This window comes from Monodelphis domestica, chromosome 1 (genome assembly GCF_027887165.1).
Source record: "Monodelphis domestica isolate mMonDom1 chromosome 1, mMonDom1.pri, whole genome shotgun sequence".
NCBI lineage: Eukaryota > Metazoa > Chordata > Mammalia > Didelphimorphia > Didelphidae > Monodelphis > Monodelphis domestica.
In genome coordinates, this window is record NC_077227.1 from 228,617,601 (window position 1) to 228,636,714 (window position 19,114).

Below are 19,114 nucleotides of genomic sequence, written 5' to 3' on the forward strand. Positions count from 1 at the left end.
TCACCTCCTCCTCCCTGCCCCCACACACATTAGCACATGTGCGCTATTTATCTCATTATTTTGTGTGCTCAATTTTGTTCCACAGCTAAAAAAATAAGACAAAACAAAACAAAACCCTTACCTTCTGTCTTAGAATCAATACTGTGTAGTGTTTCCAAGGCAGAAGAGTGGTAAGGGCCAGGCAGTGGGGAATGAGGTGACTTGCCCAGGGTCACACAGCTAGGAAGTGTCTGAGGCCATATTTGAACCCAAGATCTCCCATCTCTAGGCTTAGTTCTCAATCTACTGAGCTGTCCTTTGTTCAACAGTTGAAAGATGTCCTGTTATTTGTATAACCCAGTGGAATTCCTTGTTGGCTCTGGGAGTGGGCAGGGGAGAGGGGAGGGAAAGAAAATGGATCATGGAAACATGGAAACATTTTTAAAAATTAAAGAAAAAAAAGAAATCTATCCTGTTAAAAGCCTAGGAGATGATCTCTAGCCTATCTAGGTGGTTTCTTTATAGATAATTTATGAAAGGACAGGGACAAAAATCACAAAGGATGAGAAGACATGGATTGCTGTTTGAATCATCAGTAGAGGGAATATGCCCAAGAGTGGGTCAATAAATTATTGTTATTATTAATCATCTTGTTCTCATCTTTTCAGTGGTGCTCAGACAGAAGTAATTCTAGGGCAATCTGATATTCTGCTATTATTCTTTTATATTTAATTTTCTGAAGAATAGATTGCACAGGTAGACAAAATAATGGCTTTTTGCAATTTAATAAAAGTATTACGATGTCAGTTCATCTGCTGAAAGTTCACTGAAAGGATCTTTGGGGCAAGTCCAGTAGCAGGTAGGATGATGGGGATGACATATGCCTTGTCCCAGTCCCCCATGGCTTTGATTTCATTAAGCTTTTCATTACACACAGCTGGGAGATCATGAATATTTGGGAGTTGAACAAGAAGTACAAGGAGGATAAATGACCTTCAAGAAATTGCCAGGACCTTTAATGACCCCAAGCTTCCTTTGGAAACAAAAGTTTATCTCTTTCATGCCAATATCCTATTGATGTCTCTTCAAGGAGCTGAGAGTAAACATCGCCCAGAGGGCTGTGAGTGGATGGGGTACCTGGTGGGTGTGAGCAAAAACTTTAAAGGAAAAGAAGAGTAAAAGATGACTAATGGCAATTTAGGAAATGTAGGATAGGCAGAGAAGATGGGCTGGTTATGTGGCAAGAGTGAGAGATGACAAATGAACAGAGTGTACCAATGGTATTCTTGGGATGTCAAGAGAATGGGATGAAGGTTTCCAGCAAGTTGAATGGATCCATGTGGTTAATTTATGAGAGGCCATGCACAAAAGTTCTAAGGCTGGATCAGTGTAGAAGGGTCGCAATCTCTATCCCTGGAGAGATAAGCCAGATAAACAAGAACCACCCCCCTTCGTTTGAGGACGTGAGCAGTAAGCAGTGCATTACCTTCATGACAGAGGGGAGAGCCTGAGCCCAGGCTGGTGGTGCTCCTGAGGAGGTGGCGGCTGATCCAACAGCTTTCTGTAGGTATCGCCCATGTATGTCACTCATGTTCAGTAAATACAGTGCACAGGCCAGAGCATAGCCTCCCCAGTTGGAAACACCTGACCCAGAAAACAGAAGCTAAATCACAGGAACAAAGGACAAGAGAGACATCTTGGTTCATTTCTTTAGAATCACCCCTGAGCTGTCTGGGAAGAAGAGGGCTTTTTTTTTAAACCCTTACTTTCCATCTTAAAACTAAAAAGAATAGACAATGAATTGATTATGTATTATAAACTGATTAGATGCTTTGCTTGCTGTGCTTACAAAATATCTTCAGTTTATATCAATTAAGTGAAGCTCATAAGTGAACTCCTCCTCAGGGCCAGGCTCAAGGATGCTAAGGAGATTCTTGTTATATAAAAGAAACTGTTTATTGAAAATATAAGGAACCCTAAATGAGCATCCTAGTGCAAACATCAACAGCATGGAAATAGGTTCTGATCAAGGACACATGTAATACCCAGTGGAATTGCGCATCGGCTACAGGAAGGGCAGGGAGAAGGGAGGGAGGAATAGAATATGAGTTGTAACCAAGGAATAATGTTTAAAATTGACCAAATAAAAAAAATATAAGGATAAAAAAAGTCTTAACTCTAAGGGATTCCAATTCCACCCAAATAAAACTCCCTGGTTCTGCAAGGAACTGCTTCTTCTGTTTCCACAGGCTAAACTGATCCTTCCTCATCTGACTCACCCAAATTTTCACTATTCTACAATAAACTAACACTATTATCTTTATAATTCTTTTTTTTTTAATTTTTAAAATTTTTTCATGCTTTTATTTTTGTTAGTATTATATCACTTCTGAACAAAAACACATTCTACCCTCCACACCCTTGGTATCTTTTCCTTATAATAAAGAAAAATAGTTAAATCTTTATAATTCTTAACTTTGTCTTCTAGTTATAAAAATAACAAAGGCTAGCTGGCTGAGCCTCAGCAAGAACCAAGTTAGGACTCTGAGCCTTAGCAGACTCAGAGTCCAAACCAAAGACCAGGTCTTTCTTTGGTCTTCTCAGATATTTATAAAAAACAATTTATGTAACAACAATAGATAGTCACTGGTGTTTACCAAGTTGGAAAAGGAAAATCACTTGGCTCCTTCAGGTTTTTCCCTCCTTTCCTTCTACCTGAGACAGTGAGGAGAGAGAGAAAAGATGTTACCTCTTCCCAGCACTCTGAGAGAGAGTGTAACTGCCCACTACCTGCCAGAGAGTAACTGCCACAGAAACTCCATTAAAATGTCAAAATTTGAAACTGACACTCCGTCTCAGCTCTCCTTCAAGCTCCAATTTTTTCTCAAGCCAGCTTCTCTAGTTCTTATCTCTAAACTACTATAACAAGACTTAACTTCTAATATCATCCTTATAGAATTAATACTGTGTATTGGTTCTAAGACAGAAGAGTAGTAAGGGCTAGGCAATGGGGGTAAGTGACTTGTTCAGGATCACCCAGGTAGGAAGTATCTGAGATCAAATTTGAACCCAGGACTTCAAGTCTCCAGGTTTGGCTCTCTATCCACTCAGTCACCAAGAAGCCCTCTCAGTCCTATTATCTTCAGAAGAAGAGATTTCACAACATCCCTGGGCATTTAATGATCCTCAACATTAAGAGATTAACCCTTGATACTGATCTTAGAGTGAAAAGGGATGCTAAAGTTGGTGCCAAAAGATTTTATGTTCTTTTGAAGTCACTTATTTGTTGTCTCACCTTGGACAAATCATTTCACCTTTCTGACCTTCCATCTCTTCTTCTGTAAAATGGGATAATAAAACCTACCCATCTCATGGAGATATTAGAAGGAAAGAAATTTTAAACTATGAAGTTCTATATAAATATGAATTATTATATGATTATAACATATGATAAAACATCTAGAATAATATTATTATATTTATTTAAATATATTTCTATTCATCAAATATATTTAGTATTCTACATTGCTCTATAATGATTATATAATATAATGCCTATATTATATAATCATTATGGTAGAACAATGTATCCCATTCTTTGATCTAGTGACACTGACTTTCTGGCTGTTCTGCAAACAAGACTCTCCATCTCTCAGCTCTGGCCATTTTCTCTGGTTGTCTCCCATGTCTGGAATGCTCTTCCTCCTGTGCTCTCCTTGTTCTTGGTTTTTTTTCAGTCTCACCTAAAATCCCACCAACTACAGGAAGCTTTCCTCAACTCCTCTTGATTCTAGTGCCTTCTCTCTGATAATGATTTCTTCTTTATTCTGTATATTTTGTTATTTGCCTCTTTGTATCCACAGTGCTTAGCATAGTGCCTGGCACATAGTGAGTGCTTAATTAATGTTTATTTATTGATTGATTATATAATTTGCTTAAATGTGTATATGTATGTGTACTTACACATACATATGTATATATAAAATTTTGCATATTGTCTCCCCCACTAGTTTATAAACTTCTAGAGGGCAGGGACTGTCTTTTGCTTTCCTTTGTACCTTTAGCACTTAGAACAGTGCCTGGCACATAGTAGTCACTTAATTAATGTTTACTGATTGACTATATAATTTGTACAAATTTATTTGCATGTGGCCTCCCTCATTAGATTATAAGCTCCTGGAGGTCAGGGACTGTCTTTTGCTTTTCTTTGAACCCCTAGCAGTTAGCACAGTATCTAGCACATAGTAGGCACTTAATAAATGTTTACTGTTTGATAACACAATTTGTACATATTTACAGTATTTGCATGTTGCCTCTCCCATTAGACAGTAAGCTCCTGGAGGGCAGGACTGTCTTTTGCTTTTTCTTTGTATTCCTAGGATTTTGCACAGTGCCAGGTATTTAGCAGGTGCTTAATGAATGCTTATCATCAACTGTTTCTGTGTCCATCTTACCAGCTATAACAGCAAAGTCAGCAGCCACATCACAGGCTATGACATCCCCATTCTTGATATGCTTCTTCACAGCTGTTTTGACTTTTCCCATTCCAAGTTCATTCCCTCCATCACCAACACCTAGACGAGAAGGGGGAAAGGATAAACACCAGTCTAGTGAGCAACATCTCTTAAACAAGACTGTACCTGTCAATTGAGGTAGATGAGTTATTTAGAGTAGGCTTAAGTGACATAAATGTAGAGGAGCTAGCGTATTGCACTGGTAGAGGCAATTCCCTTTTCTACAAGTACTTTATATCAATGAAATCACAGGTCTACTATCCATCTCTACTTCTATATAGGTTGTTTCTTCACTGATATAATAGACTCCTGAAAATGCTTATTGAGAGAGTGATCCCTTTAAATTCCAGGACCAAGTCTTTTTAACACACTGCCAGAAATCCCACCATTTGAGCTTAGTTTCTTGAAATTGCCATTTCATCTCTTCAAGGAGTGGCAGTAAAAGAATGAGTATAAATGTTAGCTGGAAGTGAAGATAAAAAGTATTCAATAAAACAAGATGCCATAGTCTTGATGAAATAATATACATCAATAGCAACAAAAAAGCGGAGGAGCAGCTAGGGGATGTGGCAGATATATTATGGTTCTTGCAGTTAGAAAGACTTGAATTCCAGTAATGCCTTAGACCCTTACTAGCTGCATGACCCCCAGGCAAACAAAACAAAACCAACAAAAAATCCTTCTCAGTGTCTCAATTTCCATATCTGTAAAGTGGGAATAATTATAGCACCTTCTCCCCTGGGTTGATATGATATTCAAATGAGATAATACATGGAAAATACTTTGTGTTATTCTTATTCCCATTTTACAGTTGAGGAAACTGGGGCACTGGGAGGAGTCAGGCCTCAAACTTGGGTCTCAAGTTCTTGTGGAGTTTCAGAAAGGAAGTCCAAGAAATACTGAGGTGATAGGAACTGGCTTAGGAGGGCAAAGGCATCATCACTGAAATATTTGGATTGTGGTTGTTCGCCCTACATTTTCAGAGGACCAAAGACATCAGAGGGTTGGCTTGTGCACGAATTGGATTGAGATGAGGCAGAGCTGTACATAGTCATCAGCTTGACCCTTTTTCTTCAGAATCGTTGAAATCTAGTGGCAAGACAAAATCAAGATGACTGCTAATGGTCTGGGATGCAGTGGATGACTTTGGCTTCTTCCATGTCTGACCAAGCTGTAACCCCTCTACAGCTTCTGCTTCAGCAGTTAGAACAAATTGTTCTTATCCATCCATTGTGCCAGGGGAAGACTTCACATGTAAGGAGCAGATGTCCCCCTAACTCGCTGACAGGTTTGAAGTCTGCCTATCTGGTGAGGCACTTTTCCTGGGATATAGCCAAAGCTGCAGCTTCTTGGAGTCACAGGCGGGTGGCAGGTGAATGCCAAGGTGGGTGAACAACCCTGAAAAGTGTTTGGCAAGTCCTCTTACTAGAGGTGCTAGTCCTCCCTGTACATCCCATACACACCATCAGAAATTGCATAACTGGAAAGCCCAAGTACAGTTCCCTTATAAAGAGGAGACCAAACTATAAGGATCCCCGAGAAAAGTAAAACTCACCATCAGAGAGAAGAGAATTATGCTGATCTGTTTATGGGAATCTGTGAGTCCTTTGTTATTTGCTTTGCTTAGAGATGCTTGGTGAGTCCTTTGTATTGGCTACATTTTTGGTAGATTGGAATTGTCTGTCTGGTACCTCTTCTAACATTGCTCTATTACCCTAAGTGCTTGTATGAGATTTCAAGACTTTCTCAAATCAGTGGAGAGCTAGACAGGAATTATGTTGAGAAATTTCCTAGAGTAAACTCTTTGCTGGGAAATAATGAGCCAAAGGGAGTGATATTTGGGCAGAGTTTGAGGCACCAGGCCATGGTTTACCTCTTCATATTTAGGAACTAGGAAACCAAAGTAAAAGGAGCACCAGCTAGGGAAAGACATGAGAAAAGAAGCCACGGACTATTCATAGGGAGTCTTGAAGATATTGTTCTAATCATCTAATTCCATCCTCTCATTTTTACAGATGAAGAAATGAGGTTCAGAAAGTGAGGAGTGAATTACTCAGTCACACAGCAATTTAATAACAGAGCCAGCACTAACGTCCAGTCTTCCTGCCTTCCAATCTAGTGCTCCAAATGCTATTTAAATGAATTTTTGTGTATATCCAGGCAACCTCAGAAAGCTTAATTCTTCAAGAAGAAATATTAAGAATTCCCCCACAGCATCTAACCCCACTGCAGGGGTTATTAACCTGTTTTTTTGGTAATGGACTCTTTTGGGCGTCTAGTGAAACCTAAAAACCAGGATATTGTTTTCATAATTTAAGAAAACATTAAATTTCAGTTAGAGCTTAGTCAAAAATAAGATCAATTTTTTTCTCATCTAAGTTCACAGACTCTTGGAAATCTAACCATGAATCCTGTTGGGAGTCTGTGAACCCCAAGTTAAGAACCCTTTACTAGTGCTTTTGGGTCCATAAAAATGATACCTCACACTTTCTAATTCTTTGTAAATTACTTTCCTCAAAATAATTCTGAAAACTAGGTAACCCAGGTAGTCCATTTTTACCAAACGCTGATATTTCCATAGCACTTTAAAGTTCATAAAGGACATCTCATATACCATCTCATCTGACAAGCACTATAATTTTTTTTACATATGAGGAAACTGAGGCTCAAAAGGTTAAGTGACTTGCCTAGGGTCACACCATTAGTAAATATCAAAGGAAGGATTTGGACTTAGGTTTCTCCAGATTCCCAGTCCAGAACTCTGGTTTGCTTTCCCAGTGCTTTGTATTCTGTGAACCCTTTCAATGAGAACAACAAAATATGCCGTGAACTTCCAGGGCAATTTAATATGCTTCTCACAATTTGTGCATTCATTTACTGCTTATGGTACCATTAAAGAATTTTTAGCATGAATCTCTTTAACATTTGCCATGGACCCCCAAGGGGCTTGTGAACCAATAAATGAGATTTTGTTGTTCAATCATGTCTGATTCTTTATTACCCCATTTGGAGTTTTCTTGGCAAAAATAATGGAGTGGTTTGCCATTTCCTTTTCCAGATCATCTCACAGATGAGGAAACTGAGGCAAACAGGGTTAAGTGAATTGACCAGGATCACACTAGTGTCTGAGGTAGGATTCAAATTCAGATCTTCCTGACACACACCCAATGTTCTGTCCAGCATGCCATCTAACTTCCCCTAACCACTGTGCAATCCCATGCTGCCTTTTTCTTCTTATAGATGAGGAAATTCAGACTCAGAGAAGTTCCATGACTTCTCTAAGATCCCATGGCTAATAATCAAAGTATTCAGACCCAGATCTCCTGAATCCAATCCAGGGCTCTCTACTATGCCACACTGGGTCATTTAACGAGGCCAAGAGGTGCCAATCTCCTTTTCCAATCTTCCCCCCTCCCCAAACACAAATATCCTCCAGCTCAGGAGGCCAGGTGCTGGAGAGGAAGAGGCAATAATGAGAAGAATGCTGCCCTCTATTTCTGGAGCAGCCTTTCTGGGAACTTCAAAAGCAATTTACAGCTATTGTCTAATCATTTCAGAGGCACCTAATTGTCTCATTGAAACCTCAGAGGCAGCTGAGAGGACTAATGAGTCTGGGAAACACTTTGGAGGCTTCAGACGGAGATGTAAATGAACACAAGGAGAGATCCTAATTCTCCCATCGCTCTAAGTGACTGGAGCTCTTTGAGAGCTGGTTTAACCCTTTCAAAAGTATCATGTCTTTCCAGAGCACCTAAGTTACTACTGTTGTTGTTTAGTCATTTTTTTAGTTGTCTCTGACTCCTCGTGACCCCATTTGGGATTTTTTTGGAGAGATACGGGGGTGGTTGCCATTTCCTTCTCCAGCTCATTTTACAGATGAGGAAACTGAGGCCAACAGGATTAAGTGACTTACCCAGGGTCACAAAGCTAGTAAGTGTCTGAGACAGAATCTGAACTCAGGAAGACCAGTCTTCCTGATTCCCAACCCAGTGTTCTATCCACTATTAAGAAGAACTAGGTAGACATGGAAGCTGTCAGTCTTTAAGGAATAATATAAGATCGCACTACAATTATCAACACCAAATTATTAGTGTGGTCAAGATCGAGCAAGCAGTTGGAACTTCTTTTATCTAGTTTCCTATGGAATCACAGTCTCAGGTCCTTGAAAAGGCCATATATGCCATTTAGTACAATCCTCTCACTTCACAGAGGAAGTCCAGAGAATTGTACTTCCATGGGTATAATTCCTTCCGGCCCTGCAACAGATCCAGGCACAAAATGGGCAGCAAGATCACAGGTCTGGAGTCAGGACGACCTGAATTCATATTGACATGGGCACTGCGCCCCCAGGAACCCAGGGGAGCTATTGTCAGGGAAACTCCCTTGCCTTGCATCCTCCTGACTGAACCTAGAGACGACTCGTGACCCCCCTCGGGTCCTGAGATGTTTATCCTCTGTGATCTTCCTCTAGACTTAAGATGGACAAAGAGATGAATCTTTATGCCTGCAGGCAGACCCCAGCCAGATGACCACCTCACCCCACCAAATGCCTGAGGGACTAACACTCTAGGTCACGTCCACACCAGGACATGGCTTCTGTTGTAAAGAGTATAAAAGCCCCAGAACTGATGTCCTCATGGGGAACAGCCTTTCCATTCATGCTGTCCTCCCAGGAGCTGCTCCCCATCCTGCTGTCCCACCTTGCTATCCTCCTGGCCATTCTCAACATTACTTTCTAAATTAATAAATCTCTCTTTTTGTTTTTAAGCTAAGTTTTGCAAATTCTTGCAAAAGGTGTCCTTCCCAAACCCCAGGGGTACACATCTGAACCCCATAACAATATCAGCTGCAGACACTTACTAGCTGTGTGATTCTGGGTGAGTCACTTAACCCTGTTTGCCTCAGTTTCCTCATCTGTAAAATGAGCTGGAGAAGGAAATAGCAAACCCCTCCTGTCTCTTTGTCAAGAAAACTACAAACGGGGTCACAGAGAGTCAGACATGAACTAAAAACGTTTGAACAGTAACAAAAGGTCACAGAATTACTCGGTGATAAAGTTGGGACTAGAGGTCAGGTCTCTGGACTCCAAATTTTTTTCCTCACTAGATTGTGATCTCATTGAGAGTAGGGACTATGTTTTATCTTTGTACCTTCCCTAGTGCCAGGCACAGTGTTCAGTGCAGAGTAGGTGCTTAATAATTGTTTGTTTAATTTGGTTCATTATGATAATAGGATAAAGCACACACTGTACTTGTTGGCAGATCCATTGCTCGGGTCATTCTTTTTATTCATCCATTTTTTCTTCTCCTATTCAAACCTTGTCCTTGTTCTCCCCTAAATTCTACACAGAGAGGCCTACCTAATGGGCTAAGTCCCTTCTAAAATTATAATCTTATTGTCTTACATGATCAGCATGGTACCATGGAGAAAATGCTGATTTATAGTCAGAGGATCTGTATTCAAATCTAAAAATTCAAAATTCAAAAATTCAAAGCTATGTGGCCTTGGGCCAGTCATTTAACTTCCATGGAATTCATCTCCCTTATCTGTAAAAAAGAAGGGATTGACCTAAATGATTTCTAAAATTCCCTATATCTCTAAATCTATGATCCCATCATTTTTAAAAATATTATATGGGTATCAACTGAACACATGGGCTCCCATAGTATTACCCCTTGTTGTCAGTACTTGACCAGGGTTTGGGAAGATCAAATGAGTTAGAACATATAAAGGACTTTGTATACCCTAAAGCTTTACACGAATGCTAATTATTATTATTATTATTTAGCTATTTTCATTTCTTACAAAGGAGAAGGGCACAGAATGGGTATATCAGAAATGACAATGGCATAAAAGAACAAAAGGCATCAGTAAAAATTTTAAATTAAAAAAAGCCCACGTCTAATATCCCTTGTTTGCTCTCTATTATTGTTCAGACATTTCAGTTATCTAACTCTTTGTGACTCCATTTGCAATTTTCATGGCAAAGATTCTAGAACAGTTTATCATTTCCTCCTCCAGATCATTTTACAGATGAGGAAACTGGGGCAGAGTAAAATGACTTGCCCAGGGTCACACAGATAGTAAGTATCTGAGTCCAGATTTGAACTCAAGAAGAGGAGTCTTCCTGACTTCAAGCCCAGCACTCTATCTACCACGCTGCTTGGTTGCCCATTGGGTGATCAGCAATTTTGATTTTTTGGACACCAGTATTCTATGTTTTATAGCCTTATAATATTAAGAGAATACGGGTGCTTGATATATGGGTTTTATTGCATGGTTTTACATATACTCTGTACTTATTTGTCTACATGTCCCATCCTCCCAGTAGGATGGCTCCATCTTGGAGGGGAGGGTGGCTATTTATTGTTTGTTTATATCCCCCTGAACAATGTAGCTCACTAAATGGTTTTTGAATTGAGGTGAGGAGAGAAGCCAAGCAAAGTCAAGCAAAGCATGGAACAACTTTCCAAATAAAATCCAGCCTCCTCCTCTTTCTCCAATTCAATTCTGCTCATTGTCCATGTGCAGGATCTGTCCAGAGTACTGATGGAGCAGCAGTGTTGGGTATCGGTCTAATCTCATATAGTAGCCCAAACAAGGGGCATTCTGCATCTCACTTGGTTTTCCTTTGGTGATAGATTAATCTCTTTGAATGCTCGAGGATCTCATTTAGAAGAATTGCTTTGTTGTGTATTCATTTTGGCAGCACATACACTAACAATGCAACAATACAGAGAAGATTAGCATGGCTCCTGTGCAATGATAACACACATTCATGATGTGTTCTTTATTTTTTAAACAAATTGTGGTATATAAATGTAACAGAATATTCTGCTGTAAGAAATGATTGATATGAAGAATACAGAGAAGCACAGAAAGATTTACATGAACTGATGCAAAATGAAGTAAGCAGAGCCAAGAAAACAATATGTATGACTACAATGATGTAGATAAAAAAACAGCTACAAAGAAAAAAATTACAAGTGAATGTTGCAAAATTGCAAAGAATAATTATGGCCTGAAAAAAGGGAAAGGAGAAGCATCACCACCCATCCCTTTGCAGAGGTGGGAGGTCTACTGAGTGTGGTACATTGTACATATATTCCAACTTTCTAAAACATTGGTCAGTTTTGTTGAATTTTACCCTTTGCAGTGGCCTTTCATATTATTTGATTCCTGACATCAGTTCTAATCTGGGCTCTGACACTAAATAGTTTTGTGATCTCAGGAAATCTTTCTTCATCACAGGGTCTATTTTCTTATATCCACAATGGGAATAACACCTGCCTCACCTATTTCCCAGGGTTATGGTAAGGATCAAATGTGATAATATATAACAGAGATTCCTAACCTAGAATCTATGAACTTGGTTTTGAAAAAATATATTTTGATAACTATTTAACTATAGTTGACTTTCTTTGTAATCCTCTGTATGTCATTTTATACATTTAAAAACATTGTTATAAGAGTCTATAGGCTCACCAACTTCCAAATGGGTCCATGGTACAAATATTAAGAACTCCATAGATAGATAGATAGATAGATAGATAGATAGATAGATAGATAGATAGATATAGATATAGTCTGGCTCTTTGTAAACAATAAAGCTATAGAAAAGTAAATTAATGTCCTTATTTTGGTTCAAAGGCAGCTAGGCAGTACAGTGTGATAAAAGCACTGGTTCTGAGGTCAAGAAGAAATGAGTTAGTATCTGGCTTAAGACACTTACTAGTTGTATGATCCTGGTCAAGTCATTTAACCCCTATTTGCCTCAGTTCTTCATCTATAAAATGGGGACATACTGGAGAAGGGAATGGCAAACCACTTCAGTATCTTTACCAAGAAAATCGAGTGTTCCATGTTGAGAAATTGTCCTCTTTATTTAAGTTTTCCATGCTCTCTTACCAGTTGATGAGATTCCAGGGATCTTCTGAGCAGCAAGGAAAAGATCATCAATGGGATCAACTAGATGCTTGATATTAATTTTACGAGCATTATAGTAATTGCCATCAGCAGCCCTTCCTGAGCGCTCTATAGCCACTAAGTGATCAAATCTGCAAAAAGGAAAGAAAACATGCAGGTTAGGGGTAAAATCTCTCAGGGAACAAGCTGCTGGTATAGATAAATAGGGATGGAGATAAGAAAACTCTCTCTCCCAATGTGGGTCAGTACCTTTTACATAACATAAACTTAGAGAGTTGCCCAGGGTATTAAGAGGTTAAGTGACTTGCTTAGGGTCAAGCAACCAATGTATATCAAAGACTGGATTTGAATCCAAGTTTTCCTGGCTCCAGTCCACTAAATCTGCTCTCTCTTTGTTATGCCACATCATCATACACATGTACATGTATTTATAAGCATAAATATATATATGGGTTTATATGTTTATTTATATATATACATATATAAGTTAAAAATTTTAAAACAAGCAAAAATCTTTAGGAGCTCCCATTTTATAATCATATAATAATAATACCTAACATTCATAGTGCTATATTTGTTATGTGCTAAGGACTGTGCTAATAAGAATTTTATAATTATTGTCTTATTTGATCCTCATAACCACCATGGGAGGTAGGTGTTATTATTGTTCCCATTGTACAGATGAGAAAACTAAAGTTCATAGAAGGGCAGTAACTTGTCTGGGGGCTGTAAAGGTGAAAATTAACGTTTGGACAATAATTTTATAAAATTATGTGGTAGCCAATATTTATTATATCTTGAGTCAGAAGTTTATTTATAAGTATGTATAAATAGAGAGGAAACAATAAAGAAGAGAAATGTGAGGAGGAGAGAGAAGTTATCTATCATATATCAACCAGGAAGGCTGATGGTGAGTAACCACTCGACCTCCTCCAAAATGGAAGCTAGTCTGTTCAGCCTTTCACTCACCCAAAGAAGTAGTCCAGGAGTCAGATTCTAAATTGAAGCTGAGTTCCAAGCCTAATCTAAGATGCAGTCTCCAGAAAAGCTCCCTCAAAGACTTTCCCCCGTTAGAAGACTATTTCCAGAAGACAATCTTTTCAGACTATTTTCTCAAAGACCATCTTCTCTGAGGGAGTTCAGGCTTGCTTTTATGGTGACTTCTTGTCTTCTCCCCTCTTCACAGGAGCCAATCACAGTTTCCAAATTGTCTAGCACTGCCCAGGGAGCAGTGTCTGTGGGATCAACTTCTCACCTTCTGAAGGTCAATTTCTCATGAAAAAGGTTCACAGTTTCCTGATTGAACAGTTTCTGAAGGTGTGAACTCTTAAAAGAATTCACAAGTTTCTGACTGATTGAGTTAAAAAAGGGTGGAGCTCTCCAAGTATCTTGCTGGCTTCTAACACTAAGTAGGGTGTGAATTCACTAAATGGTTTTCCAGCTCCTCCACCTGATTCAAGCTTGTGTTGATTCAATCAAAAAATAGACAAAGGAGAGTTAATCCTGTCTTCACAATCTAGAGAAGTACTTAAGTTAGTGTCAACTCAGGATAGACAATAGAGTAAAGAATTCTCTTTCATGGGTCATACAGTGAGTGGGAGGGTGAACCTACCTAATAAAAAAAAAAGTATATAGAAATCTAAAACCAGTCCACAAAAATTCTGCTTTAGTCTCGGCTGACTATAATTCATTCATTGTGGCTTCACCTCAGGGGGCTTAGGATGTCCCTGCTTCCTATATTTACATCAGAGATTTCTGGTTGGAATCATTCCTCTAGGCTTGTCCCATAATCATTTTTCATATACTGGTAGTCTGGTTCCTGTTTCCTATATTCTTGCTTGGTCTCTCAGATCTGGTACCTCATTCTCCCTGCCTACAGAGCTCTGCCAGGTATTTCCCTCTCCATGTTAATGATATAGAAGTAGCTAGATGGATAGAGCACTGGGTCTGGTGTCAGGAAGACCTGAGTTAAAAATCTGACTTCATGCATTTACTAGCTTTGTGGCCCTGGACAAGTCATCTAACCTCTGTTTTCTTCAATCCACTGGAGAAGAAAATGGTAACCACTCTATTATCTTTGCCAAGAAAACTCCAAATGGGTTCATGAAGAGTTGGACATAACTATACAACATTAATGATATGTGATAAATGAGAGCTTCTAAAGAGTTTTACTTATTTTTAAAAATAGTATATATGTGTACATATATAAAGAATAGAGCCATATGGTTTGGTCTTCTTCCAATTTGCAGCAATAATGACCATTTGGGGTCCACTATTTGTGCTTTAGCCAGGACCCTGATACTTTCTGATATTATAAATCCAAGAAGTGCCTTTCATCCTACTGCTCTATCTCTTCCCCCCTCCCCACCTTACTTAATCCTCCATTAGAGGGCACTTTTTTATTCATTGAAAGTCCCTCTTTGCTGAACACAAGCAAAAAAACCTAAGGTAATTTTTACTTTTACAAGTTCAGGCTAAAGACGATTTCCTGAACAGGACACTAAGGCTATCTGTTAATTGATAAAAATGGGTTTAAAAAAGATTTATTTATTTGTTACATTAAAATTCCCAAGTATCTCCCTTCCCACACTAGAGAAGGTATTGTTTGACCAAAAGATATATTTATATGTAAAACTATGCCTTGCTTGTTTCTATTTATCTGGTTCTATTCTCTGCAGGCAGACATACACAAGTAGTTCCTCAGGCAATAGTTCCTTTGCTATATATAATGTTCTCTTGTTTCTGCTCATTTTGCTTTTTGTAACTTCATGTAGGTCTTCTAAGCTTTTTAAAAAAATTAACCTACTCAGCATTTCTCATAGTGCATTACTATCCCATCACAATCTTTTTTAACCATTTCCCAACTGATGGACATCCCCTCAGTTTCCAGTTCTTTGCCACCACAAAGAGAGAGAACTGCTATAAATATTTTAGAACCTTTTCTTCTGATTGCCTTGGGAAATAAACCTGGTAGTAGTATTGCTAGGTCAAAGGGTATACACAGTTGTAGAACTCTTTGGACATTTCCAGATTACTCTCCAAACTGGTTAGATCAGGAGAAAAACTCTTATGATGTGGCTAAATGCTAGGTGCCCTCACTCTCCTTTTCCTGGCCCTACTCTGGAGCATTAAAGAGACAGACCATGGTAGAGAGAAAAAGGAAGATTAAATGGGGGGGGGGGGTAAATCCACATAAAACTTGTGTCTACAGAGTAAGGATGTGGATAGATATGTATAAAGCAGAAAGGACAGAAAGTAAATGGTGTGGTAGTAAGAATGCTAAATTTGAAGTCAGAGCACCTAAATTCAGATTATGGCTCTGCACATGCTTTTTATCTATGTGATATTAGACAAATTATTTAATTTCTTTGGGTTTCCGTTTCCTCCACTGTAAAATGAAAGGATTGGTTCTGGTGACCCCCAAAGCTTCTATAGCTCTAGAGCAGCCTGAGTGAGCCTTTTGGAGTCTGAGTGCCCAGAGGGCAAATTCAAGCCCTGCCCCTCCACCCCCCTTTACTGGAGAGAGTGCTTGCTTTGGGCAGCTGGACAGAGGCAGGGCCTGCAAAGAATGTCCTCAGGCGCTGGGAAGAGGGAGAATGGAGCAGTTCCCCAAGTGCTGGCTCTGCACACATGCCAATACTTCACCAGTGCTTCTCTAGAGTGATTTACTAATCCATTTACTAATTGTATGATGTTGGGCAAATCTCCTAACCTGCTGGCCTCAGTTATATCTGCAAAATGATTGTTGGATAAGATGGCCTAAAAGGTCCCCTCTAACTCCAAATGTATAACCCAACAATTGTAGCATTTCTATGGTGTGTGCCAACAAGAATTAAGATGAAGAAAGCTTGGGAGATGCTGACAGAAAGTGGGATGATCCCAGAGAGAAAAGATCAGGTCAAAGTCTTAAAAAAACCCAAAACTCTTACCTTCCACCTTAGATTCAATACTGTGTATTGGTTCCAAGGCAGAAGATTGGTAAGGGCTAGGCAATGGGGGTCAAGTGACTTGCCCAGGGTCACATAGCTGGGAAGTGTCTGAGGCCAGATTTGAATCCAAGACCTTCTGTCTCTAGGCTTGGCTCTCAATCTCCTGGGCCATCTAGCTGCCCCCATCAAAATCTTTTTTTTTTTAATGAGTTGGTTGACTATTTCCTGTGAAACTTAATTTTTACGTCATCAAATAAAGCACCATCTTTAAGGATGGTGACTCAGAATGTTCCCATCTAACCAGTCCTGTTGCAATAAGGGTCAAGGGGCAGACCCATGTTCTTCTTCTTTTTTTCCTTTTTAATTAAAAAAAAAATAACTGCTACCTTATGTCAGCATAAGGGCTAGGCAAATGAAGTTAAGTGACTTGCCCAGGTTCACACAGCTAGGAAGTATCTGAGGCCGGATTTGAACCCAAGTCCCCCTGACACCAGGCCCAGCACTCTCTCAGGTCCATGCTCTTTTGCGGAGCTGGAATTTTTGTAGCACTAAATGTGGCTTGAAATAAGTAGGCAAGGACTTGGCCAACTTTATGTTACACAAGGATTTTTATCATAAAGGTAACAAGTGCCTCCACTTGTGTGTTGTTAAACTGAGAAGCAACTGGCAGCTTTCACCTGACTTTCTGTTTCCCCTGGGTATTACTGCAGTTAAAATGAGAAATGAGTTTAAAATAAGAATCCCCATTCAGATCAATAAGTCCTTCCCTTCCTGAAGGAATACAAAGCAATCCTCTACGTGTCTAAACCTTCCCACAGAAGAATTAAATTACATTCTGTGCAGAGGTGTATTGATTTTTCAGGCCAGAAGGGGCCACTTAGCTATGGAAAGAGGCAATTAACTAATTGGTACTTTCTGGCCTGAAGAATGAATGCATTTTCCTAAAGAAAGCAATTTGCTCCTCTGCCATTACAGAATGTGGTTTGCTCCCCTTTCCTTACCAAATACAGGAATTATTTTTTCTGGTTTTCTTGAGGAATAGAACTTTCCTATAACTGATGCTAAACTCATAAAAAAATTAATCAAAATTAAAATGTACTGTATATCCCAGATTGAATTGCCTGACAGCACAAGGAGGAGGAAGGGGGTGGGGGTGGGAGATAAGTTTGATCATATGACTTAGGAAAACTTGTGTGGAAATTTACTACATGTAATTGGTAAAAATTATATATACATATATATATGCATATTCAGATTAAATAAATTATAAATAATATAAATATACATAAAAGCAGGGTTTCCTGACAGTAATCTTTTCTGGTTCTTCTCTAATCTGTCTGACCCTCCTTCTCCATGTCCTCTTTCTGGATCTTCCTCCTGACTATTGAACACTTCCCTCTCTCCCTGCCCTCCTCCTTGCTACTCTGGCCTTCTAGAGTCCTTGTTTCTCTTCCTTCCTAAATAGTCCTCTTTTTTATATGTTTTTAAAACAATTAAAATGCACTATATACACATATCTGCCAGAGTAAACAGAAGATACATAACATAAATAATGTGGCATCCTTTTAATTACTTTGGAAACACACCTAACTGGGTTCTTCAATGATACAAGGATGCCCATTAGGGTACTGAAACAGGGCTGTCTGCCTCACACTGAAAGGTCCCCAACTATTGTGTTTTTTTGTTCCTGCTGTCACCGTCCTCTGTCGCTTTCCCCTGTTGTCTCCATTCTTGCAAAGGCAAGAAGATGGTATCCCCTGTCCCACCCCAACCAGAAATAGTCCAATTTAATGTGGTCTGAGGAACCAGATCATCAATCATATTAGTATTCTATATAAAATGTAGCTACTCATTTAAGCCAAAATGAGGGTCTAGGTTACCTCCTACAGAATAAAGTAAATGTTTGTTTGTTTGTTTGTTTCCTTTGTAAGACAGCTTGCCACAATGAAGAGAGAGCTGGCCTTAAAACCTGACCTTGAAACCAGGAAGACCAAGGTTCAAATCCCCTTTCTGTCAAATACTGGTGGTGTGACCCTGGAAGAGCCTCCAGCTCAGTGCTCTGGGATCCTCTAACATTCTAAGTTGTAGAGGCAGTGCTGCTTTCCCCTGCTAGCGAGCTTTTCCTCATTTGGGATTATTGCTAATAAATTCATGGGTTCAGCCTATATTGCTATTCCCTCTACTCTGTGCTCTGTATTCTGGAAGAACGAGGTTGCTAGTAATCTACCAGATCAAAAAATTAAGACAGTTTCCTTCTTTACCGATAAGATTGAAGTCATCCGTCACGAGCCTCCATTCAATCTCCCTTCCTCCACAACTGGCAATGTCACCATGTTTTCACACATATTTCCTATTCAATCAATCAAGAAGCATTTACTTAGAAACCACCTACCATGTATTAGGCACTACAAATACAAAGAATGAAACAATCTCCACTCAAAAAGAGCTCTCATTCTAATAGAGAAGACAAAGACATGTAAGTACATGTGGAATATAGTATATAAGTCTATAAAATATATGCAAAACATATGTGTATAAATTTATCTAGATTATATATATATGCAGAATAAATATAATAAATAAATTATAAATAGTAAGAATATAAGCAGCCTAAGTAATAATAAAGATAAACAACAGGTGGTGGGGGGCACCAGTATTTGAGGGGATCAGGAAAGATTTCATTGAGAAGATGATGCTTAAGTTGCATTTTTTAAAAATCTTAACTTCTACCTTAGAATCAGTGCTCTGTGTTGGTTCTAAGGCAGA

General features: G+C 39.1%; 1 protein-coding gene and 1 non-coding gene across 6 annotated transcripts in view; one reads left to right on the plus strand and one right to left on the minus strand.

The window, feature by feature from the left end:
- DGLUCY (D-glutamate cyclase) overlaps positions 1–19,114 on the minus strand; it is a 118,318-nt gene that overhangs the window by 14,417 nt on the left and 84,787 nt on the right. For all 5 annotated transcript variants that reach the window (XM_001371185.5, XM_056810521.1, XM_007472592.3 and 2 more), the window contains 3 exons: positions 12,402–12,550; positions 4,434–4,553; positions 1,466–1,623 (listed from right to left, as the gene is read on the minus strand). In XM_001371185.5, coding sequence (XP_001371222.3) covers positions 1,466–1,623; positions 4,434–4,553; positions 12,402–12,550 — 427 coding nt within the window. The remainder of the gene's footprint in view (positions 1–1,465; positions 1,624–4,433; positions 4,554–12,401; positions 12,551–19,114) is intronic.
- Positions 11,187–11,291, plus strand: LOC130456617 (U6 spliceosomal RNA). Its single transcript, XR_008915687.1, has one exon. It is a non-coding gene; the product is annotated as a U6 spliceosomal RNA (small nuclear RNA).